At 33.5% G+C, this 26,039-nt stretch overlaps 3 protein-coding genes across 4 annotated transcripts; 1 reads left to right on the top strand and 2 right to left on the bottom strand.

The window, feature by feature from the left end:
* Window positions 1-10,421: 10,421 nt before the first annotated feature.
* LOC112015485 (VQ motif-containing protein 25) lies at window positions 10,422-11,345 on the bottom strand. Its single transcript, XM_024047886.2, has one exon. It carries the CDS (start codon window positions 11,236-11,238, stop codon window positions 10,732-10,734), a length of 507 nt encoding a protein of 168 aa, XP_023903654.1. The 5' UTR covers window positions 11,239-11,345; the 3' UTR covers window positions 10,422-10,731.
* Window positions 11,346-14,905: 3,560 nt separating this feature from the next.
* Window positions 14,906-21,427, bottom strand: LOC112015502 (probable plastid-lipid-associated protein 13, chloroplastic). Of its 2 annotated transcripts, XM_024047905.2 has the most exons (7): window positions 20,916-21,423; window positions 20,352-20,473; window positions 20,189-20,272; window positions 19,914-20,010; window positions 17,716-17,932; window positions 16,886-16,938; window positions 14,906-15,167 (listed from the first exon to the last, which is right to left on the bottom strand). In XM_024047905.2, exons 1-7 carry the CDS (start codon window positions 21,162-21,164, stop codon window positions 15,078-15,080), a joined length of 912 nt encoding a protein of 303 aa, XP_023903673.2. In that variant the 5' UTR covers window positions 21,165-21,423; the 3' UTR covers window positions 14,906-15,077. The 2 variants fall into 2 exon arrangements, with proteins under 2 accessions (XP_023903673.2, XP_023903674.2); XM_024047906.2 differs by lacking the exon at window positions 16,886-16,938 and having other exon boundaries at window positions 20,916-21,427.
* An 882-nt stretch (window positions 21,428-22,309) lies between these two features.
* Window positions 22,310-23,586, top strand: LOC136068635 (probable plastid-lipid-associated protein 13, chloroplastic). Its single transcript, XM_065776042.1, has 3 exons — window positions 22,310-22,835; window positions 23,278-23,399; window positions 23,479-23,586. Exons 1-3 carry the CDS (start codon window positions 22,587-22,589, stop codon window positions 23,564-23,566), a joined length of 459 nt encoding a protein of 152 aa, XP_065632114.1. The 5' UTR covers window positions 22,310-22,586; the 3' UTR covers window positions 23,567-23,586.
* The last annotated feature ends 2,453 nt before the right edge of the window (window positions 23,587-26,039 follow it).

Below are 26,039 nucleotides of genomic sequence, written 5' to 3' on the forward strand. Positions count from 1 at the left end.
GCTAGTTAGGGTTCTCTCACTGATGTGAAGCCCATGCTATATATGATGAGTGAAAACGTAAAAGTCAAAAAGTATAACTGAAATTCATGGAAATTGATTGTGCCATGTGAACTACTGAGTACACTCACTCGATCTGCTTCATTGAATAGGTAAATTCTCTCACTCTCACCTAAACAATTCCTTCTTTATTATAGTTATAATTATAATAATCTTTTTTTTTTTTTATATATATATAATAAATGAATCAATATTAAAGGGTTAAGTAATACCCTTTTTGTGTCTAAAATCTAAATTGAACCAAGCGAGCCACACCAATTGCTAAAAGCCGGTGAAAGGATATAATATTAAGTATCTTATCATTATGAATTAATTAATTATAAAATGCAACACACAAAAATTAATCCATTGAGAAATTAACATAACCGGCAATGGCTCACTATTGGGGTGAGTGTTTGACAGCGCATATAACCGGTTAGCTAACTAGCTAGGGTACTATCATATCTGGTCATAATTAAGATGAAATTAAACATGGAGAGACAAATGAAAGTATTCAAGTGAATTTTGCTGTAAGGAAGTGAGATACTTTTGAACCCATTCTAATATTTTCTTCAACTTTTAGAGACAGAGAGAGAAAGAGAGTTTTTTTTTTTTTTAATACAAAAAGTGAGGAATGGGAACTGGGCAGCATCAATTAATCAATCACAAGAATGGGTTTTGATTTTTTCTTTGTTCAGTTAAAAATAGGGAGGAGGATGTGAGGTTCAAACTACAAATATAGAACATCACAAAAAAAAAAAAAAATACCATTGTTATTAGATAATTTAGATTATCCCTTAAACCCTTAGTCACAAGGTTGTTGACAATAGAATTTGTTAAGTTGTTTTTATTAGTGTGAATTGAAAAGATAAACAAGACCGATAATTTAACAAATTAATTAAGTTGATATTGAGATGTTAAGTTGTCTATTTATAGTTGCGTAGGCAGTTGATATTTTCTTTTTCTTTTTGGAGAATAGGTAGTTGATATTTAGAGATGTGTGTGACTTCATAATTTTGGTGTCATCATTCATGAACTTATGTATTTGTTTAACTTTGGTTACTCACATACTTTATAGTTCTAGCAAGATTGTTTGTAATATTAGAAGTATTGTTGATTAAAAGTTTCGTAGTTTCTTGATATTTTTCAATTCTTCCATTAAAAAGAATTTGAATTTAAATTCTCACCTTTCTTTTTCACTTGTTGTAAATCTTTCCAAAATAAAAAATAAAAAAATTGGATTAGTCGTTGCAATTGCAGCTTCTTCTTAACCTAAACATATTAAATTAAAATAGCCTATGTATTAATCTAATGCTAGCTAATTATAATGCCAATGAACATCTAAACTTTTTATTTTTTTATTTTATTTTATTTAGAAACAAACACACACATACACACAAGAAAGAATGAATGAAGTTCCAACACAAAATACACCAAAAACTCCATTCAAATGATAAATCTAAGTGTCAAAAACAAAACAAAACAAAAAAAAAAAAAAAAAAACTTACTATGGTCATTCTCAAATAAGGTTGTCCAAATAGTTTCTTAAAAAAAAAAAATCTAAATAAATCCCTGTGTAGGGTAACCCATAGTAAGTTAAAGAAAAAAGAATAATAATAAATAAAAAGCCTAAATAGACTCATATGTATAATAGGAGATTTATAGGATTTCCAACATAGTCAAATCCCAAACCCTCTCCCAACAACCAAACTATAAGAAAATAAATAGATCGCCATTTTATTCAGAAAAAATAAAAAAATTAGTCGCCTGTTAATATCCCATCACTTCACATCAGCCTTAACCAAATCACATAATAATAATCTGAAAAGAAATTTTGCAATAAGATTGAGATTGATTGATGTCCCTCTTGATATTTTATGATCCATAGCCATAGCCCAACAATGATTTTCCATTTGTCCTCACCTATTTGACCTTATTCCCAAAAGTCCTTGTCTTGTACATGTATTCACCATTCAAGCCATAATAACCCATGATCTCTTCAACTAAAATAAGAATATTTTATCCTACAACAACACGTACTAACACAGATCTTCCTCCAACTCTCTACAAAGGGAGGGAATCCACGGTGACCCAACAGATCCACCATTGCAATCTCGGGATATTTGGTACATGTGTTTTGTTCTCTAAAAATATGTATGAAAATACGTGTAAATAAAAAAGTGTACAGAAACACATGTAATATTATTTAAAAATTGAAAATATGTGTTCGAGTGGGTGTACCAAACACCATCTCTCTTTCTTTTCTTTTTCTTTGATCGAATATTGCAATCTGATCTATTTTAGTGGTTCATATATACTTCATATGGCACATCTTTTCCATCCCCTTTTTTTTCCCTTTTTATCTTACTTATTGGAGCCACCATCAAGAATGTGTTTGGATTAAAGATTTTAAATAAATTAATGATTCATTAAATTGATAAGAATTTTAAACCATCAATCTTATATCCATTATTTGGATTTGTGTGTGGACCAATTTGAAAAATTAAAATCTATTCATTTGATTTAATTTTAATATGTAAGAAAACTCATAAATAGATAGCGTATTAATTATATGGTATTTATCTATTATATTTTAATCACATGAATAATTAATTTTTCTATTTTTTTTTTTAAAGTTGAGATTCAAGATATGAATAGAATGGTTTTATTAAGTGCAATTCATGTAAATTTATAATATTTTAGTTAATATAGACTCATAAAATACTAAACTATACTATGACCACTTATTATATAATTATCTCCATACATTACTATTTATATACAAATTTTGTTGAATGAGAATAAATTTATTACAAAAAAAAGTTGAGATCCTGTTATTATTTTTTTTTAATACTTTTATAAGGTAACAGTATTTTTGTTCTCTTGGATTAAAACTCTCTTGCTTTTTTTTTTCCATCTAAAAATAGTTTTTTTTTTTTCAAAGGTTTTGGGTGTGATATTATGAACCATAATAGGTGTTTGTGGTAATTTATCATGCTTCAGTCAACTAGCAATTCAAGAGCTTGCGGATGTGGTGCAGGCGAAAGCTCCCGCTGTCGTGTTCTTAGCCGAAACACTGGCAGACGAAGCAAGGCTAGATTACGTGAAGGATCGGATTCGTTTTGACAAGAAATTTTTCGTTCAGAGAATAAATAAAGGTGGAGGCTTAGTGGTTTAATGGAAGAATGATATTATAGTGGATGTAGTCTCCTCTTCTTTGAACCATATTGATATGGTCATCAATAAACACTCAGACGCTGCATGGCGGTTTACCGGCTTCTACGGTGAGCCAGAGACACACAAACGGCATGAGTCTTAGGACCTTCTTCGCCATTTACACCAACAAAACTCGTTACCTTGGCTGTGTGCCGAGGACTTCAACGAGATTGTTAAGAATTCAGAGAAGCTTGGAGGAAGGGTAAGACCGAATGGACAGATGCAATTGTTCCGTGATGTGCTAGACGAATGCGGTTTTATGGACATTGGTTTCAAGGGCTCTCCCTTTACCTGGAGTAAACATTATAGTAGTGGGGTTTCAATATGGGAAAGGCTTGACAGAGTGGTCGTCTCCTATAAATGGTTTGTAAAATATCCTGGTACTCGAGTTCATCATTTGGACAGCACAATCTCCAATCACAAGTTTCTGTGGATTGAACAGTCGATTTTGGATTGTCTACCGAAGAAAAGAGTGTTCAGATTTGAAGAAATGTGGTTAGGCGATAAGGGTTGTGGAGAAACAGTGGAGGGTGTTTGGCTGGCCAGTTTTGAAGAGGAAGGGAACATGAGGGTAATTCGGAAAGTTGAAAATTGTGGAAAAGCTCTAACAAGTTGGAGTCGAAACTGTTTTGGCAACGTACGGAGAGAGTTGGAGAAAAAAAGAAAGGAGCTTCTACAGGTGGAGAACTTGGCACGTCAAGGAGGAAGTTCAATCAGACTTGTTGAACTAAAAAAGGAGATAAATTCCCTCATGGACAAAGAAGAAAGAATGTGGCACCAGAGGTCTTGTACTATGTATCTAAAAGACGGAGACCGCAACACCCGCTTTTTTCATTGCCGAGCAACACAGAGGAGGCGTAGAAATCTCATTACTGGGATTAAAGATCAAGAAAATGTTTGGTGTACCAAGCCAGATCAAATTTCGGCCATTTTCCTTGATTATTACCAACAATTATTTTCATCCTCCAACACGATAGCTTCAGAGTCAAATTTGGATTCCATTCCACGGATTGTCACAGAGGATATGAATGAATGTTTGATCGGTGAATTTCATGCTTGGGAAGTTGAATTGGCCTTGAAACAGATGGCGCCAATTAAAGCACCGAGACCGGATGAGATGCCTCCACTGTTTTATCAGAATTTTTGGGAGTTGGTAAGAGGTGATGTAATTCATGATACTTTGTGTTTTTTAAATTCGGGTTCCATGCCAAAGTCTCTAAACCATACATTCATTACTTTGATTCCTAAGACAAAAAAATCCAGAAAGTGTTTCTGAGTTCAGGCCCATTAGTCTCTGTAATGTATTGTATAAAATATTTTCAAATGTTCTGGAAAATAGGTTGAAGAGAGTTCTTCCCAAAATTATCTCTGAACATCAAAGTGCCTTCTTGAAAGGGCGTCTTATTACAGATAATATCTTAGTTGCTTTTGAAACTTTACACTATATGAAGAACCACAATTCAGGTAATTGGGGGTCATGGCTCTCAAACTCGATATGAGTAAGGCATATGATCTAGTAGAGTGGTCTTTCTTGAAAGCAGTGATGATTCAGATGGGCTTTAATGACCGGTGGGTGGCTTTAATCATGGAGTGTATGACCTCAGTTACTTATTCCCTATTGATCAATGGGGAACCGTTTGGTGAAATAAAACCGAGTCGTGGTATACATCAGGGTGATCCTTTGTCACCTTACCTATTCCTACTATGCTCGGAGGGCCTACATTGGATGATTCAAAAAGCAGCTGAGAGAGGTGACATTCAGGGAGTTTCTATTTGTTGCAATGGTCCTAAACTAACCCATCTATTTTTTGCAGATGATAGCCTCTTGTTCTGCAGGGCTACCATTCATGATTGTCAAAAGGTGATGGATATCCTATCTTCTCACAAGAAGGTGTCAGGGCAGAAGTTGAATAGAGATAAAACATCTCTCTTTTTTAGTAAATCTACCTCGGGTGACATGCAAAGACAGATTATGGATGCCCTTGGAGTAACTGAGCTGAAGCAATACAAAGAATATTTGGGTTTGCTGGCCATGGTGGGTAGAAATAAAAGAGCAAGCTTTGAAAAACTAAAGCAAAAGGTTTGGAAAAGGCTACAGGGTTGGGAAGGAAAGCTCTTGTCTCAAGCTGGAAGGGAAGTCTTAATCAAATCAGTTATACAGGCAATACCCACTTACACAATGAGTTGTTTCAAACTTCCCATCACTCTATGTCATGAAATTGAAACCCTCATAAGGAAATTCTGGTGGGGACAAAGAGGAGATAGGAGGAAAGTACACTGGATGAAGTGGGAGGACATGTGTCAACACAAAGAAAGGGAGGAATGGGCTTTAAAGATCTAACTATGTTTAACGAGGCGATGCTTGCTAAGTTAGCATGGAGAGGAGGAATGGGCTTTAAAGATCTAACTATGTTTAACGAGGCGATGCTTTCTAAGTTAGCATGGAGACTACTCCACGATGACAACTCTTTGTTTTACAGAGTGTTTAAGGCCAGATTCTTTCCTAGGTGTACCATTCTTGATGCTAAGGACTCATCCTCGACTTCTTACGCATGGAAGAGCATTCTAAAAGGCTGGGAAGTCATTTTAAGGGGGGCACTTTGGAGGGTGGGAGATGGAAAGCAGATAAAAATATGGGGTGATAGATGGTTGCCAACCAAATCATTAGGAAAAATTTCAACTCCAGTTTTGTTTGTCAGGAAAATTCTTGTGTGGAAGTCCTAATAAATTCAGCGACAAGAAGTTGGAGGTTTGAAGTCATTGATCATGTGTTCACTGTACAGGAAGCAGAGTTTATCAAGAACATTCCTCTTAGTTCTACAAATCAATCGGACAAGTTGATTTGGCCTTTCACTCCCTCAGGCAACTACTCCGTAAAATCGGGCTATCAATTTTTACACAAGAGTGCAGATCAATCTCAGAGTTCAGATCAAGATTCAGCCTTCTGGAGGAAAGTGTGGGGCATGGAGGTCCCTAGCAAGATCAAAAATTTTGTATGGAGAGCTAGCAGAGAAGCACTACCGGTCAAGAAGAATCTGTGTCGCAGGAAGATAGCACAAGATGGGCTATGTGAAACCTGCAAAGCGGACGAAGAAGATTGCTCACATGCTCTTTTCTTTTGTTCTGATGTGCAGGTTATGTGGAATATGGAGCCCCAATGGCGATGGCTCACGGAGATGAAAGGATGCGGAATCAAGGAGATTTGCAATCGAGCGTTTACAGAGAAATTCGATGCAGCTCTTTTGGCTTTTACGAGCTGGACTGTGTGGAATCGTCGAAATAAGATTCGCTTCAAGGAACCAGCTTGCACTTTGGATCAATTACATACTCTATCCAAAGACCGAAAAACAGAGTTCCAGCTCATTCATCCCGCCTTAGAAAAGCCGCAGCACAGGAATCACACCAGATGGAAGCCACCAGACCATGGGACCTACAAAGTAAATTATGATGGTGCTATCTTCACGCAGCTAGAGAAGGCCGGAGTTGGCGTCATTATTAGAAACAATGAAGGAGTAGTAATGGCGTCACTGTCGCAGCAACTGCCACTCCCAACAACGGTGGCTCAGGTCGAGGCGCTAGCAGCTAGGAGGGCTGTGGAATTTGCATTAGAAGTTGGACTCACCAATGTCGTCGTTGAGGGTGATTCAAAAACCATCTGCAATGAGCTCCGAGACCCAAGTCCTTCCTTGGCCTTACATGGTCACTTGCTATAGGACGTTAAGTTTTTAACTAATTCTTTTCAACAGGTCAGCTTTTCTCATGTACGCCGTGAAGGGAATACAGTGGCTCATGCACTGGCCAGACGGGCTATTAATACGCCTAGTTTAAATGTCTGGATGGAAGATGTACCACCAGACGTATGCCATCTTGTTCAGGCTGATTCAGCTTTTTGTGATGAATAAAATAAGCATGCTTCATTCTCCAAAAAAAAAAAAAAAAAGTCAAAATAATAATAATAATAATTAATGGTGCCTTTCTTTTGTTTTGTAGAAACTACATTTTGAATGGGTGGAATTAATACTTTGTCAGTTGTTGTGGTAATAAATTATCATAGTTACTTCAAATCCAAGGATGTCTAAATTTCTCCTCCTTAGCCATCAGGATTTAATAGCTCAAAAATATGTCATGGTTTGAGATAATGGTAAGAGTCGTAAGACAGGTGTTATTGAATGACTTTCAAAAAATAAAAATAAAAATAAAAGTGTTATTGAATGAAATTTCTGATCAAATTAATCTTCCATATTTTCTTCATATTAGGTATGAATGAAATGAATCCTTGGACCACATAGCAGCTCGTGGTCTCGCACAATGGAATCTTCCATCTTCGATTCATATCACTTTTAGAAAATATGTGCTTGGTATGGCCAGCGTCTCAAGGAATTATTATTATTATTTTTTTCCACAATAGTAATACTTTGTCAACACTAATTTCACAATAAATCCTAGACAGAGACTTAATTATTCATGGACTTGAGTGGCAGTGGCCTACTAAAAAAAAATTCATACTAATATATTTAGGTACTAATTTTACAATTTAGTTCAATAAAAATTAAATTTGGTCTTCTCTTAACAATATATTGATCTAATTCTCAAATATATATATATATATATATATTATTGATTCTTTCAAATGCCATAAAAAAATTAAAATTAAACACAATTTTTATCATAAAAATATAAATAATTAGTCAATTTTTTTTTTTTTTTATAAAAAGTAAACGTAATTAGTCACATATTAAAATTCTTACCTAAATTTAATACTATATATGATCATTTTTTTTCTAATTTTTAATAAGATAAAATGTGTGGTGATTTTTGTTGTGAGGAGATTTTTATTGAGTATACGTGATTGGTTTTTTTTTCCCCCTAATTTTATAGTTCATTAAATTATATCCTTAGTATTTGGTGCTCATTAACTCACTTGGCACAAAGATTAAAAAACTTAAGTTGATAATTATGGTGTGATCCCCATATAAATTTAGACACATGGTGCAAAATTGGATTCTAATTTTAAATTTTAATTCAATTTTCTATAAACTTTACCTATATATATATATATATATATACTGAGTGATGTAATTGTGCAACATTATTTAGAGTTACACCAGGTATAACTTAAACCTATATATATATATATATTAGTTTGATCGAAAGCAATTCAATACTTGTATATACACATGTTCATAAAAAGACAAACTATGTCGTTTTTGTTTTTTCTTTTGGGCAAGATACTGAGTAACAATGTATCCAGGTAATGTAAGTCAAAGTTATTGCATTATTTCTTGCTTCCATGTGAAACCAAAGTAATGTGCTTTGATAAATGAACACATTCTATCGCTTTTCAGCCATTAAAAAAGAAAAAGAAAAAAGAAATGAACACAATACGCCATCGTAGTTACAAAATAGTATATAGTATTAGTATCTGTACGTCATCCTTATCTTTTTTTTTTTTCCTTCAATTTTCTAATCGCCAACTAAATCCAATTTAACGCCGCCCAAGAGGAATCAAATTGCAATTTGCGAATAAAGTTTACCAAAAATGTTGAATTCATGCCGCTGTTCCAAGTCAAGTGTTAAACGTTAAAACTTGGCTGAAAACTTTGCTTTTGGGGAAAAAAATGAAGAAGAAAAGTTCAAGACATTTTTTTTTTTACCTAAATAAGTTTATAAGCTCAGAAAAACATCATCGATAGCACTATAGTTTTCAGCTTGAAACACACATTTCACTTTTAAAAGTAGATAAATTATAATTTGCTCATTATATATATATATATAGTGTATGAATGTGTCGGTCATGGTTGATTGTTTAAGTTATCTGTCACTATCAAACATGTCGTTCAAACAAATCTAATGCGTGAGCACATGATTTTATCTCACCCCAAAATGAAACGGAAAGAGCAGAGAAGATTGTATAATCAAATTCATCCTCTAGTTGTTTCTCAAAAAATAATTAAAATATAAAATATTCTCTAGTTAATTCTCAACCAAAAAAAAGTTTTAATTCATAAAGTGTCATGTTAATTGATGCTCTTTGAGCATTTGTTAATGAATAATATTAAAAAACTTTTAATATATCACTTTTATAGAAAATATAAAAAATTGTAACAAAAAATTAATTACTTTTTCATTTTTTCATAAAAATTAAGGTCCTATTTGGTACAACCATTCAAACACATATTTTTTATTTTTAAACAATATTAGACGTACTTTCATACATTTTTTCACCTACACGTATTTTCACACATATTTTCAAACAACAATTTTCAATTTTTAAGTGCATGTATCAAACACCTTCTAAGTTTTTAAAAACATTTCCTAAACCATCTTTTAGGTATCTGTTAACTTTTCTCATCTATAAATAAATCAGTTTTACAAGTAATAAAATGCAACAAAATGGCTACTGTTACCGGCTAATTAAGAGGTGCAAGCTTTACTTTAAATATATATTATAATGAAAACCCTCCATAAATATATAGTTGATATGTCAAGACTTACTAACAAGGTTTCGGTAGTGCAGTTTTCATAATTTCATTACAAAAAGTGTTTATGTTTTCCAACATTCTTTGATACTGCCATCCCTTTAAATTTACAGAACATATTGAAAAAGATTAATTAAAAAAAAAAAATCACATGCATAGAAATCATGTAATTTAGCACAATTCATTTCTAGGCCTATTATTTTCCTAAAAAATCTAATATTGTAGCTATATATGGTTACTACATTTTACTGTGGGAATTGGGTATAGTGTGAACTCAAAAAATGAGTGATTAATTAATGTCCACTACTAAAAAAATATATATTACATTACATGGGATTTTGATCAGTGTTACTTATGCCAACTCTGCAGCTAGCATTTATCCTCAATAGGGTTTGCCAAACTTAGAAGATGTGCCTGAGATATATATGTTATTGCAAATTGATGTTAGTGGGAGACGACTTTAGTAATAAACTCATATAAATGAAAGATATATCTAAGTCTTGCAAGAAAAGTAATACATTTATATATATCTAGAACGTATATATTTTTTTATGCACGCTCTTGCTTCATTCACCAAGAAAAATTCTCAAAGGTGGCCCACATAGAGAAGAAAAGAGCCAGTCCCCACATGAAAATGAAAGAGACAAAACCCTAATACATTTAAATGCATTTTCCTAAGAAAGAAAAGAAAAAACGAAAGTCAAGAAACTATTTTCAGTTGCTTCGATTACATCTAAATGTTATCATCATATGGAAATATGGAATCAACTGAAATTTCTCTGCAAGAGGAGAATCCTTGAAGCATAGCCCTTCTATTTACAGCACAGATACTTAGAAAAATCTCAGATAATCAAAAAGAGAGAGATACAATATATTTAGAGAAACCATCTAGCTAAACACCATCAAAACAAATTTCTTAGAGATCAAACATTGATCGATAAAAAAGAAAAAAAAAAAAAAAGATAAAAAGAAGAGTCATTTGATTTGTTTGACTAGCGAGCTAGGTAAGTTGAGCTTCTTCAATGCTATGCAAGCGAGAAGCATCCAAAGGAAGAAATGGGAATTCATCACCAAGGTCTTGAATATAATCCTCTAGTTCTGAAAGGCTTCCCAAGAACCCACCTGATTTCTCAGCATTCCACAATATCCCTTCTTCCTCGTCCTTAATTCTCTCCCTTGGCTGATCCAAATTACTACGAAACCCAGATGGGAGCTCCATTTTGTTTGTCTGTACTGTTGGCTTGTCTGATGAAGCACTTCTTGACTCTTCTCTTCTGGGAATTCTGCTTGGTTTCTTGTTGCAACCCTTTTCCATGGGTTTCCCTGTGAGTCGTTGCACTAACTCACGGAAGTTGGCTACGTCGGTTTTGATTATCTCGGGTGCAAATATGTGAATTATGCGTATCTTTGGCTTGGTTTTGGATATTGTTTTTGAATCTCGGTGCATGCCTAGATGGGCTAAAGTTGAACAGGGTTTACAGGTTTGTTTGTTTGTCATGTCATCCATGGAAATGCACAGAGAGAGAGAGAGAGAGAGAGAGAGAGGTGCGGTGGAGAAGTTGGTGTATTTGTTTAGAAGAAAGGATGGGATGCTTCGTGCTTATATAGGTGGGAAAGTAATGTTAATTTGAGATTGTTTGGTTGGGAGGACAACATATAAAATTTTAAAAAGGAAAATATAAGCTGTCTGTTCGGAGCAAGTATTGGATGAATCTTGTCTGACATATTGCAGGTGAAGGGTTTTTTGGAATTCGTTTATTTTATTTTATTGAAATTTTTTTTACTAAAAGTATTGTAGATAAAAATAAAAGTTAATTGAATAGTACAGTAGAACTCATGAATAGTATCAAAAAGTGCATCGTGACTCATGAATAATAGCAAAAATAAGCTGAATAGTAAAATAAGTTGGCAAAATTAATTATGTCAAATGGACACTAAGTGAGTGCAAAGTGTTTGGCAAAAATTAAAAAGCTAGCTTATTTTACTATTTAACTTATTTTTGCAACTATTCATGGACTCCATTACACTTTTTGGTACTATTCATAAATCATAAGTCTCACTGTACTATTTTAGCTAACTTTTACCTTTATTTACAGTACTTTCAGCAAAAAGTTTTCAATTTTAGAAAAATAAGCAGATTTCAAACAAACCCATATATGTCAATGTATTCTTTGTATTGAGATAAAATTGATACTTATTTTCAAAAAAAATTATTTATAGAATTAAATGATACTTTTTCTTTTTGGTAAACAATTAAATGATACTTAAATGCTTACTATATAGTATACAATAAAATCTTCTTAGCTGCTTAACAAGAATGGAAAATAAATTATCGAATATGCTTCTATGATGGTTCTGCTTTACATAATTTGCCACTAATCCCGAATCAAATGTATGTGCTTTGTACTATAGGTGAGTATCACGGAAATAGTAATGTTATGTCTATAATATTTTTTACAACAATTTGATAATAAATCCTATTATCCTAGCAATCTCTTATTGGTTTTAATATGGATTCTGGATTCATCAGTAATATTACTTTTTTATTCATTAATAACAGTCTGCCACCTAGGATTAGGAATGAAGCCAAGACTTAGAGTTAGGAAGGGCGGAAGTATAAACAAAGAAAAAAAAATCATTATGAAATTTCAAATAAGCATTTATTTAATATTAACAAACCATCATCAAAGACAAAGACACAAAATCATTATTTTTTTAATACATTACAATGTAATCATTTATGAAAAGGGAAGTTGGTGTTCATCTTATATGCGTGCGTCTGCTGTTGGGTAAAGGAAAAATGATTTTGTTTAAAATTTTTTAAAGTGTCAAATTGTTTGTTTGGGATAAAATTAATTAATTGGACTCTATTTTTTAGTTTTGTTATTGGTAATTTTTGTTATTGGCCTAATTTTTTTGGGCTTGTAATTTTATTTTAAATTTTAAATCTATGGATTATGTATCTATACATACATATATATATATGTGTGTGTGTGTGTGTGTGTGTGTGTGTGTGTGTGTGTGTGTTAGATGCTATTTTTTTTTTTTTAAATTGACTAATTATTTATATTTTTATAATAAAAATTGTATTTAATTTTAAATGCATCCAAGCATTTGCATGGGTTACATGCTAGTATATATAAAAGGTATCTACATTCTACATTTTTCTTAATAAAATGTCTTTTAGTCTATCAAAATAAAAATAATAATTCATTTACTGAAATATTTTTTATAAAAAAATTCCACACATTGGGATTGTTACAGTAATTAAATGTTAGGATGTCTACGCATGGAGAAATTATAAGGTCCTTATGGTGGACAAGTGACATAATCTACCATTCCACTAAAAAACTCACACTTGTTTAAAATTACTAAGTTATAAATTTTTTTTTAAAAAATAGAAACTGATTACTAACTCAACAATTTTAAACAAGTGGAAGTCTTTTAGTGGAATGGTGGACAAGGTGACGTGATCCACCATGAGAACTGTATAATTTATCCTATGCATGCCCATAGTACTGGATCAAATTCTTAAATTGTGTGTGGCATGCTGACATTGCAAATTCTTAAGTGTTAAATTTTTTTTTTTTTTTATACAAAATAGAAATTCTACTCTAATCTAATCTAAGTATATATATATGTATATATGTGTGTGTGAAGTTCTTTCCTAGAAACTTGAATCTTGGACTTTGCCCTTCACACCCCACAAACACTTATTGAATTGCTAAGAAATCTCAGAAAATTAAATAGGGAAAGATGTGTAAATGTTAAGATGGGTATGCCCACACTACCAGATAAAATGTGTAATGCATTTATTATTATTATTTTAAATTTCTGGTAAGGTGTTAAGCAGATTTAAACTTGAACCCGATCCATTATTAATTGAAACTTTTTAATCCCATTAGTCAACCCTAAATACTCAGCACTCAACAGAACCTAGTGAAGGTGTTGTATTAGGATCTCTACCTGTTTTTTGGAATAGAGATGGATTATTTAATGGTGAATATTTATATTTTTTGCGAGTATAAAGTTGGTGAAAAATATCATGTTATTTAAAACCAGTTTACTTTTTATTCAAGAATGTACAATTTTTAACAATATGGTACCATATAAAATAAAATAAAAATGGTATCTTTGTCATAAATAAATCTATGGAGAGGATGATCTTATGGGGATTCTAAAAATTCAAAAAGAGGTAGGAGTTAAAAAAATAAAAATAAAAAAATAAAAAAGAAGAGGAAGACGAGAAAAAATAATCACTAATAAACAATGAACAAAGTTTAACTATAAAATTGATTGTAATCTTACTCAATAAAATAAACATTACTACATGTTTTAAAAATCTAACCGTTAAATTGCATATTCTACTCTTAATACACATGTCAAATTTTGTATTAATCAGATAATATTTACTATACGATCTATAAACTTATATTTTATGTATAATTTTAAATTTAAAAAAAAAACTTGTCATTTAAATAATTTATTAATGATATAGCTATTAATCTTTATTTTCTAAAAATTTCGCAAGTATTGAGAATACTTCCAATAAAAATATATTAAGTAAGATTGTAATTTTAAGTTACAACCAATTTTGTAGTTAAATTTTGCCCATGAACAATTAAACGGTTTACTATATTAATTACTAATTTCTCTCTCCAGGCTAAGGTAAGACTTTAAACCCACATGGAAAGTTTGTCAAAGCAGCACGTCACGTTTTAGTCAAGCTGGTTCACACTTGGATAATGTGGAAACGCTTAGTCCCTTTAAAATAATAATAATAATAAATTATATAAAATTAAATAATAATAATAAAAAGTGGAAACGCTTAGGAGAAAATGAGTCTTACAGATGTAAAAAATCCTTAAACCTACCCAAGAAATAGCACTCAAGCATGTTCACATGTCATGGAGGCAAGGAATTGACTTTTCTTTTCCTCGTGTCTTGATTATTAGCAAGGAACAGACTGCGTTGGACCAATAACATACCAAAGATTATGAAAAAAACAAAAAAACAAATACAAATTGCTAAAATGGTAGTGTGAAATGGAGAGTCAGACAAAAACCCACTCCAGTTGTAATTGTTCTTCAAAAGACCGACACGGGAAACCACATCTCCAATATTTACAGCCATGCACCACTCAATCTCAATCAATTAACTAGAAATTTGACATATAGTTCCAAATTTATTTATTATTATTTTTTGTTTTAATCAACAAACATCTATACATTGGAACAAGGAAATAAAAAGCTAGAAGCAGCTGAGAGAGATGAAATGTAATTCTTAACTCAAAATGGTATCTGATTGAAGTAGAGAAAATTTTCAGTTGTCATACAGGTAGAATTCCTAACTCTCATACTCTGCGATTGGTTCTGCAGACAAAGGAGCACTTAACCTTGTTAAAACTTCGGGCACTCCAGCAGTATCCCTTATTATCTGTGTCAAAATCAAAACCAGCAAAAGAATTCATATTGTGAGAAAAAGCAATCCCTCTTGGTAGCCATTCCTATAAATTAGCTTTTGAGCAAACGGATAGATAATAAGAGAATATGGTGGTCATAAAAGTTATGTCTGTCGCACAACCCCAACTCTAAAAAGTTAGGCATGGAGCTAAAATTCTACATTCCAGGGTTTAATCTCCCACTTCCCTTTTTCTTTCAAAATAAAAAATGTATGTGGCTTTCAATCTGATTATTGAGAAGCAAAAAAGGGGTCAAATGTATTTTGACTTTTGAGGCATTACAACAATCACTAGATATAATTAATTAGATTGAATTTCAAACTAATATCATGTAGTTAGTTGGATCACTAATTTAAAAAATACAAAAAAAATGAAAAAATAAATTTGTAATTGTTAGATCATTTGTTTTTTAATCCACTCCAAAGTCCAAACAGCAATCAACTTCCTTCAGAAAAAACAGACAAAAAGATGAAAGCTAATGAGGCAAATTTATTCTTTTTACAACATTATTAAATGTATGATAATCACAAGAGATACAACAAGCTCACAGCGTGGGGCATTTACCATTGACTTGACTATGAAGTGTTTGTCATATGAAAACAAACTGGACGGTAAAGGTTGCTATCGATTAAGCATATGCGGTTTTAGGTTCTTACGTTCTCACTAGATATGGTTTTAGGTTGCAATCGTTCAAGAATATACAGTTTTAGGTTCTCAAATAAAAAGATCATGGGCCAAAAAAAAAAAAAAACTAACTAAAGCAAGAAGGGAAACATTCAAGTGAAATTGTTCGATCATGCTGAAAGGAAAAGGTGAAACAATATTAAAAGCCAAAATAGAAATGGAAAAAGGAAAACAAAAAAGAAATAAATAATTTAGAGTAATGACTCTGTTTTCCCCATCCATCAAAAAAAAAAACTCCACATTTTACCTTCAGGATTGGTCCCATAGAAAGGGGTGGCTTGGTGCTTCCTTATGCCCCACACACCACCACCCCCCCCCACCCCCCCCCCCAAAAAAAAAGAAGCAAATGAACCATTTTTATACAAAACACCATATTCAGCTCATCAATTAAAGCAAAGATTAAGAACTCTAATCACTCTAATTTATGTCGCAGCAATGTGGCCCAATTGTTTCAGGAAAAACATTTTCTAATATTTGGTACAACAAAATATGAAAGCCAATTAAAAACATTTTTTTGTGGTCAAGGTAAAACAATTCAAAAGGTTCAAGATCTTTTCTGCCATTCCGTTGTGCCCTCACCCTCTCCACTCCTTCGTAAGGCCAACACCAACATTACCATACCACCTCCCACACTACCACCCACTGTCTCCAGTGCCACCACACCATCACTGCAGCCGCCGCCACCATGCCTATGTGAATTATTAATGATTTCCCGTGTGAGCCAAATGGCAAAATGTTTTTAAGATCATTTTCAGAATCTATGAAACACAATTAAAAACAAGTCATTTTTCCAGAAATTTATATATTTTGCACAGAAAACATTTTCCACCAAGACCAACAGAGTGTAAGTTTGTTTTAGTAAGGAAATTTCAATGGAAATCGATTTCATCCACACTATCATCTACTTCTGCAGCACCATAGTACGCCAATATTGTAAGGGAAGCGCATGTATAAATATAAAAATCATTTAAATTCATCTAAGGAGAAAATGCCCTATAAAAATACTTACAAGTATTTCCTCGTCAAGATAAGAAATCATAAATAGTCTTTGGAAGGCTCCATCTGCTCGTGTAAAAAGAAGAGCTTAGCATGAATTCATTATGGGTCTGATAAACATACATATAAAAATATAATTGTTTATATAAAAATATAATAATTCATCATTTGAAATTTGAATTATTTTTTCCATATAAATTAATTAAAAAATTATCATGTTTAACCAGGCATTTGCAGGGAGTACCACCCAATTCCACAAAGAAATAAGAATCGCAAACAACATCAGTTAAATGTGAAAAGTTTCTTAGGGCTTTCTTGTGATAGAACTCCAAAAGAAAACTGTCAATGGGTTTGCTTTATCAGTAGTGTATGTGTGGATGTCTATACATATGTATCACATTTTCAATGGGATATAACATTCTAAATGAAAATCTCAGAGGATGTATACAGGTTCTAACACCTCAGGCTGGTTTTGCATGTTCAGTTTAAGTCCTTATTTACAACCCCAGCCAAGGTTACTTGTAGGCTGTAGCCACACATAGAATGACAAAGAGAATAGTAGGAAGATTTAAACAATCAAGATGATATACTGTTGAGTACTACAATTGTTAACGGAAGCATAAAAGTCAGTCACTAGCATTTTTCTATCCCAGATCATCAACTACTTCAATTTTCAATTACAGTAATATATGTTACACTTAAAACAACCAGATTAGTTGAACTGTCAATCTCTCTGGACTGACTTATTCATTGGATTCATAGAAGTGAAGACTTTAGAGGTTTGTTTGTCCAACGACAATAGAAAGAAATAATTAAATTAAAAATTAAAAAAAAAGAGCTTACTTAGAGGAATTGTCAGCCCACTGGAAATGGCATCCCGAATAGGAACAGGCATTTGTTGCATTGTGTTAACTGCCTGGCCAAGTGCACCTTTTAGCTGTTCTGGTACCGTTTCTTCAATAACTGTTGGGGACTCAAGAATCCCTTCAACATATTCCTCCTTCATTCGTAGTGGTCCCTCCACAGATAACCTGGTGGAAAGAATAAATTTGCTTTCTATCTGCATTTCATCATAGAGCAGTCCACTATAAAAGCTCCAAAAAAATTGAAAATGAGAAAGTTTGGACTAGATACAGACATACAGTGGCACAATTGAGATGCCTGCATTACCTCATCTCTTAATTAGACATTACAAAGAAATTATCACTCTTAGAAATCAAAGCTCTGAACATTGGGTTTTATACAACCTCATGGATATTGCAACCAATCAATAATATTTCTTGTATACATCTGAAAGTTTTTATTTCTTCGTGAATGCACAAGCAAACGGAAGTGAGCTTCCTAAGGTTATGAATGAGGACAAGATCTAAGCACAGGTGACTGGAATTCTTAAGATCACCTTTGATTGATAGTTTCTCAATAACGGTTACTTGAATGGACTAGAAGACAAATGATCCCAATCATAAACCAACATGAAAAATTGCCCATATGTGCCCCAAAGAAGAAAAGGAAAAAGAAGCAAACCATTTTTCCATTAAGCAATCAGCTAATCTTGTAAATCTGTTCCAAAATAATTGAAGAAAGTAAGCCAATGAGAATTGCAAAGGAAATTATAACAGGATCATATAATCTCCCCAAAGAATGCCATAACGGATTTCTCTGTCTCTTTTTTCCTTTTTTCTTTAATTTTTTAATTTTTAGCATGAAAGGATCTGTTTAATTCAAGTCTTAAGGGTTGTCTAATTTCATGAGTTCCACTTGAAGCTCAAACCCAAAGACCCCAGTTAACATATTCAAGCCCCCTATATTTGTTGGTATATAGACTATTTTTAAGGTCCTGGTTTAAAATACTACTTACAAATTCCACTATTTCTCATTTTCCTTCTTTCTGTTTCACTAAGCCACTCAAACAGATTTGATTCCTAATATGCATATCAGAAAACCACTTAAACAAAGATGCAAATAACTTGCTTTGTTTTATGTTTATATATATATATATATATATAATCAGCAATCTTTTATTGCTTATAAAAAAAGGTAACAATTTTTATTAAATCAAAAGAAAGGCATAAGCCCAAGTATAATAAGTTAAAAAGGAAACAATCCTGAGTCCTGACACAACCATCCATTCAAACAAGGATTTGAGGATCATCAATTTCAGATCCAATAGAGTTTGTTCACATCCCTCAAAACTTCTAAAATTCCTTTCCAGCACAGTGAGGAATCGCCTTCCAATGTTCTATGCACTGATGTCCACCAAAACTGCCTTGCCAACCAACTAACTCTATTACTCCTTTAGAAATAACCCACTGAAGCCCAAAAAGGCTAAAAACCATAGACCACAGCTCTCTAGCAAAAGAACAATGAAGGAGTAAATAATCAACTGTTTCCCCATTTCTCTTGCACATGCAACACCAATCTACCACGATAATATGTTTTTTCCTCAAGTTGTCCACAAGAAAAACACAACTCTTGTTGGGACCTTAAGTTTCCAAATGCTTTTCCAGGAAAAAAATCTCTCCACTATTTTAGGACTAAAGCTTTATAGTAGGACTTAACCTCAAGCCCTCTTTGTTTGGATGGGGTCCAAGAACAACTTATCTTCCCACTAAAGTAGAGCAAATTAAGTCCCAGAAAGATCATAAACTTATCTTCATATGAATGCCAATTCATGTTAATTTTATTTGCTGCCATATTTACTCTAAAGTTAAAATCTCAAAACACCAAGAAGACAAGAACTAAGTGCATTATGGGCATAGTTGAATCACAATTTTGTTTACAAGTTGGGAGTTTCCAAGAATTTCTCCCTTTATACCACTAGCAAGAACTTGAGTAAGAACTTCACCTTATAACTGCATGTCCAATTTGTAATATAGTTCACATAGAATGAGTTGCCCAGGAATAGACAACACTTACAGATACTAAGCACTCAATTACGTTTGGCAACAGTTTTATAATTAAAAGTGAAACGTTTTTTTTTAGATATTAAATGACAAAGAAACTTCCTTGCATGAATAATAAATTTGTGCAAACTTCCTTACCGAGTTCAATAATTTCAAGCTTGCTGTAATCTTTGCATATCCATCCTTGATCGCCACGTCCATTTTTGACAAATTAGCCAAAGTTGAAGGAAATCTCCTACAAGAATGCAGAAATCAAGCCAGTGCTATTAGCCACCATAAAATTTGACCAACTTTTAAATGAAAAAATTTAAGGTTTTTACCATCACATCCCAAGGCGGCAAGCCCCAACCAAAAAGGGGGAAAAGAAAAAGGTTGAAAACACATTAGAAGTTGATCAATAAACAAGTACTCACTCGAATAAAATTCTAGCAGCAAATAATCCGGGACTTCCAGACCCAAACCACTCAAAATTCCATCTACCTTCCAGAAAGGGCGACCTGGATAGCTGAGGAAACGAATTAGCATCTCACACTAAATATATACATCTGAAAATTCCTTGTTCAAATGGGCACCTACGTTGTTGGTCTAGGTGTCGGATTGAGCCGCTCCAGACCAGTTATCCTCTCATTCACATCAATGCGCTGCATTTCCGTCGTCTTACCAGTTACTAAGGCTTCAAAACCCCCAGAATCTTTAAACTGAAACCATTGTTCCTCAAACAAATACCAATGAGCTTGAGCATTTGCAAAAGACCCAAATATCCAGAAAATCAAATATTTACCAATGTAAAAATTGAAATTAATATAGGAGCCTTTAATATTTTTACCATAGTGCCAATTTTAGAGTATGCCTAAAATTTTCAAGTTAGCTCATTTCCAAATATTTTCTAAGCAATCAAGCAGAGAGTAAAGCTAGCAATTTTGTACCTACTAAATGAACTGAAGATAAAACTTATGAAATCATATATTACCAAAATAATAATAATAATAATCAAATCAAATTGAAGAACAAAATGAAATTATAACATATCTAGGAACCAATTTGAACAGTAAAATCATGGCACAAAATAAATTCAAATATATATTTTTTTTAAAAAAAAAAAGCAATGGTTTTGTAATTTAGAAAAAATGAAAGACTCACGGCGAGAAGAAGGGATTCTTTAGCGGAAAGCCTCTCCATTTCCTTGGCATAGGCGGCGGGAGCTCCTTGTACGGCCTGCTGAACCATAGCTCTGCAGGCGAATCTCCGGCCAACGCGTTTCCGGTGAGTCTCCGGCGACTTAGCAGCGAAGGAAACCAGCGGCGGAGAAGGTGTGAAAGAGGAAGACGAGTACGGGTTGCGAGTACGGATTGCAGCAGGGATTGAGGCATGTAGTTGTACGGACGCCATTGAAATTTGAAGGAAGAGTGAGTGAGTGAGAGAGAGAATTCTAGGTTTTCATAGAACAGTCAACAACGACAACAGTGAATGGTGAAGTTCAAATTTGGTTGTAGATTTGACATAATTAAATTTACACCTAACGTCTTTTTTTTCTTTTTTTAAAGCTACGCCAAACGTCTTACCGGGAAAGGGGATATTGAAAAAGTAGGTTGAGACTTGGGAGAAAGGTTCCAAAGAATGGTGGTTAAAAGTTGTGATATGTTTTGCTGATTTTGGAAGGGTTACCTGTTATCGTCTTATTATTATTATTATTATTTATACAATCATATTTTACACTTGTCGTGACTATTTAAAAACAACATTATTGATCAATGCTCACATCCCTTAGAATAAAATTGAAGAAGAGTTATCTCCGATCCTTGAACATATATGATGGAATAAAGATGGACCAAGCTACTTATCATTTATCTCCTTCGTTATTTCTTGAAGCCAATGATTCAAACCAGATTGCATTGCTTCTTTCTTTGCTTCAACTAGCAGCCTCTTCTTCTTTGCTGATCACAACTCCACCTTTTTAACTCTGTTCCACATTTCTTTATTTTCCTCATAATCTTAGTTGATGGATCAGTGTCTCAGTGATGGTGTTGGAAGACCACACCACTTCAACCACATTTGAACTACTCGGATCTAAGAGCCACATTTCCTCAAAATGAAAAGACTTGGTAGTTGTTGCAACATCCAATCCATCGGGAACAATCCATAAAGGACAGTGGTCTGATGAATCAGAAGATCGATGGATTATTCTCATTCTAGGAAACTTCATCAACCAGTCATTTGTTGCTAGGCCACGATCCAATCTCTCCCAAAGAGAATGTCCATCAAAGAAGTGCTTCTGCCATTTATAGGGAGATCCCTCATAATCAAGATCTAGGAAGCCACATTTATCGATCGCATAGTGATGTTAATTGTTGTTACACTCATAAGTAGCTTGGTCCATCTTTATTCCATCATATATGTTCAAGGATCGGAGATAACTCTTCTTCAATTTTATTCTAAGGGATGTGAGCATTGATCAATAATGTTGTTTTTAAATAGTCACGACAAGTGTAAAATATGATTGTATAAATAATAATAATAATAATAAGACGATAACAGGTAACCCTTCCAAAATCAGCAAAACATATCACAACTTTTAACCACCATTCTTTGGAACCTTTCTCCCAAGTCTCAACCTACTTTTTCAATATCCCCTTTCCCGGTAAGACGTTTGGCGTAGCTTTAAAAAAAGAAAAAAAAGACGTTAGGTGTAAATTTAATTATGTCAAATCTACAACCAAATTTGAACTTCACCATTCACTGTTGTCGTTGTTGACTGTTCTATGAAAACCTAGAATTCTCTCTCTCACTCACTCACTCTTCCTTCAAATTTCAATGGCGTCCGTACAACTACATGCCTCAATCCCTGCTGCAATCCGTACTCGCAACCCGTACTCGTCTTCCTCTTTCACACCTTCTCCGCCGCTGGTTTCCTTCGCTGCTAAGTCGCCGGAGACTCACCGGAAACGCGTTGGCCGGAGATTCGCCTGCAGAGCTATGGTTCAGCAGGCCGTACAAGGAACTCCCGCCGCCTATGCCAAGGAAATGGAGAGGCTTTCCGCTAAAGAATCCCTTCTTCTCGCCGTGAGTCTTTCATTTTTTCTAAATTACAAAACCATTGCTTTTTTTTTTTAAAAAAAATATATATTTGAATTTATTTTGTGCCATGATTTTACTGTTCAAATTGGTTCCTAGATATGTTATAATTTCATTTTGTTCTTCAATTTGATTTGATTATTATTATTATTATTTTGGTAATATATGATTTCATAAGTTTTATCTTCAGTTCATTTAGTAGGTACAAAATTGCTAGCTTTACTCTCTGCTTGATTGCTTAGAAAATATTTGGAAATGAGCTAACTTGAAAATTTTAGGCATACTCTAAAATTGGCACTATGGTAAAAATATTAAAGGCTCCTATATTAATTTCAATTTTTACATTGGTAAATATTTGATTTTCTGGATATTTGGGTCTTTTGCAAATGCTCAAGCTCATTGGTATTTGTTTGAGGAACAATGGTTTCAGTTTAAAGATTCTGGGGGTTTTGAAGCCTTAGTAACTGGTAAGACGACGGAAATGCAGCGCATTGATGTGAATGAGAGGATAACTGGTCTGGAGCGGCTCAATCCGACACCTAGACCAACAACGTAGGTGCCCATTTGAACAAGGAATTTTCAGATGTATATATTTAGTGTGAGATGCTAATTCGTTTCCTCAGCTATCCAGGTCGCCCTTTCTGGAAGGTAGATGGAATTTTGAGTGGTTTGGGTCTGGAAGTCCCGGATTATTTGCTGCTAGAATTTTATTCGAGTGAGTACTTGTTTATTGATCAACTTCTAATGTGTTTTCAACCTTTTTCTTTTCCCCCTTTTTGGTTGGGGCTTGCCGCCTTGGGATGTGATGGTAAAAACCTTAAATTTTTTCATTNTTTTTTTTTTTTTTTTTTTTTTTTTTTTTTTTTTTTTTTTTTTCTTGATAAAATATTGAGAATAGGAAATTTCAACCAAATTGCATATATTATCAATGTTGAATGATTTGAATGCGTTAATAGGTTTTGAAATTGAGCTAAAAATTAGGGGTTCCACAATTCCACTATTTACTCAAAAAACTTACTACTTAATTATTTCATTCTATTGCAATTGTATATTAACTCTAAACTCTCTTTTTTTGAGAAAAATTGCTAGATTATTTGATCAATACTTCTTCTTTTTTTTGGGGGGGGGGGGGGGAACTCCTATTTTTTTCATATAACCTTTAAATATTTATAAGATATACCTAAATTGTAAAAAAATCAATAAATAAATAAAAATTTTGGAGGGGCCAAGGACCCCCAAGAATTCATGTGGCTCCACCACTAGTTTTTGACCCCCATGTGTCATTGAAAAACTCAAGAGCAGTTCATTCTTCTTTGATTCGCAAATTAGTCTGACTTTTTGTATGGCAAGTGACAATTGCAATAACCGTTGCTGGGATGACACATGTCTACGTGTTGTTATGCAATAATTTCACAACTGGCATCCAATTGTATCTAAATTGGCTATTGACCCCCCATGTGTCATTGAAAAACTCAAGAGTAGTTCATTCTTCCTTGATTCACAAATTGGTCTGACTTATAATTCACATATGACTACGTGTTTGATAGTGATGTTAATTGTTTTTTTTTTTTTTAAGAATCAAGACTATGATTTTATTGAAATGAATTAGCCCAAATCAGCTAAGAGTACAGAATTGAGGTGCGGAGAAACATCCTCCATCCACACTGAATAACCACTAACATGTCTTACATGTTTAGCTAGGTTATGAGCAGCAGAGTTCCCAACTCGACGAACATGTGAAAAAGATACACAATTAGGATCTGTCATAGCTTTAGCTGACTCTAAAATATGGCCTATCTCTGAGAATGACCTCTCATCTTTGTTGAGATTTCTAATCACCACTTCTAAGTCACCTTTTAGGATGAATGAGGAGCACCCGATCTCTAAAGCAAAAGAGATGGCTCGAGCAGCAACCAATGCTTCAACCACGTCCGAGGAAAAAGGTAGTGGAATCTATTCTGACAGAGATGCAAGAGCTTGACCCTCACCATCGCTTATGATCACTCCTATTCCTACTTTGCCGATGTCCCTAAAGGTTGCCCCATCAAAGTTGGTCTTTAGAGAGTTTTGTGGAGGAGGGGACCACCTGACTCGTTGAGTTGTTTGAGCAAGGATCTAGGTTGAGGCCGTGAAGTTGGCTCGCTTGAAATCCTGAAGTGCCTGCATAGCAATCGTAGTGACCTATGAGATAGGATAGTCTAAGTTCTTCACCCCTATTTGGTTCCATCGAAACCAAATAGTCCATAATAGCATTGCCACTTTTTCCAGCGAGTTTCCTTCCTTCTAACCATGTGTGATGAGGCTCTAGATAGATGAAAAATTATGTGATTACTGCAGCTTTAACTCAGGAAGAGAGCTCCAAATTTGTGACAGTCCAAGACATTTCCACAAGGCATGCAATGCACTCTCAGGTCCTCTATTATAGTGTTCACAGGTGTCCATTAGTATGACTTTCCTTTTCTTCAAATTCACCTTCGTTGGCAAGGCATCTCGACAAGCTCTCTATAAGAAACTCCTCACTTTATTTGGCATGGACAGACCCCATACTACCTTCCACACTTCATTGCTTGGGTTCAAGTTCTCATTGGGTGGGTTTATAGCATTTTCTTTAGCCAAAACTCTATAGCCCGATTGTACAGTATACTGACCTGAGGATGTATATGGCCAGATGAGTTTATCTTCAGTGTTGGCACTGTAGATTGGGATGCTCTTGATCAAACAATCCGTGGAGAAGATCTGAGTCCCACTGTCTCACTCTTGGGTCAATGAGGTCAACCACTCTAATTTTCAAAAAAAAAAAAAAAAAAAAAAAAAAAAAAAAAAAAAAAAAAAAGCTCATATGAGACTTCAATTATAACATTATGATTTTGATTTGTCAAAAATAGATGAAGTTTTGCAAACAATTTATGTATTAAAAAGGAAATTATGAATAATTTTGCTATAAAAATAATAATTAATGAAGTTTATTACGTGAAGTATTATTGTTGAGCATGATTTTGATGGAAGATACTATATTCATTAATTTTTTTTTTGTTTTATATATTTGTATGTTGTATACCCAATTATACAATGTTTGTATACTTATTAGAGTTTTAGAAGATTATAAGTTTCTTTTATAAAGAATATTTTGTGTCTAGGTGTGTATATATAGACATTAAAGTTGATAATTTTGTGCATATGTACATAACTTAC

This window comes from Quercus suber, unplaced genomic scaffold (assembly GCF_002906115.3).
Source record: "Quercus suber isolate HL8 unplaced genomic scaffold, Cork oak 2.0 scaffold_127, whole genome shotgun sequence".
Lineage (NCBI taxonomy): Eukaryota > Viridiplantae > Streptophyta > Magnoliopsida > Fagales > Fagaceae > Quercus > Quercus suber.

Coding starts and splice junctions, on each gene's coding strand:
- LOC112015485 (XM_024047886.2), bottom strand. CDS start 11,238: ATGGATGACATGACAAACAAACAAACCTGTAAACCCTGTTCAACTTTA.
- LOC112015502 (XM_024047905.2), bottom strand. CDS start 21,164: ATGGCGTCCGTACAACTACATGCCTCAATCCCTGCTGCAATCCGTACT. Junction 20,273..20,351: donor CCGACACCTAGACCAACAAC/GTAGGTGCCCAT, acceptor TCAGCTATCCAG/GTCGCCCTTTCTGGAAGGTA. Junction 16,939..17,715: donor TGGGCTGACAATTCCTCTAA/GTAAGCTCTTTT, acceptor TTACACGAGCAG/ATGGAGCCTTCCAAAGACTA.
- LOC136068635 (XM_065776042.1), top strand. CDS start 22,587: ATGGCGTCCGTACAACTACATGCCTCAATCCCTGCTGCAATCCGTACT. Junction 22,836..23,277: donor AAGAATCCCTTCTTCTCGCC/GTGAGTCTTTCA, acceptor CAATGGTTTCAG/TTTAAAGATTCTGGGGGTTT. Junction 23,400..23,478: donor CCGACACCTAGACCAACAAC/GTAGGTGCCCAT, acceptor TCAGCTATCCAG/GTCGCCCTTTCTGGAAGGTA.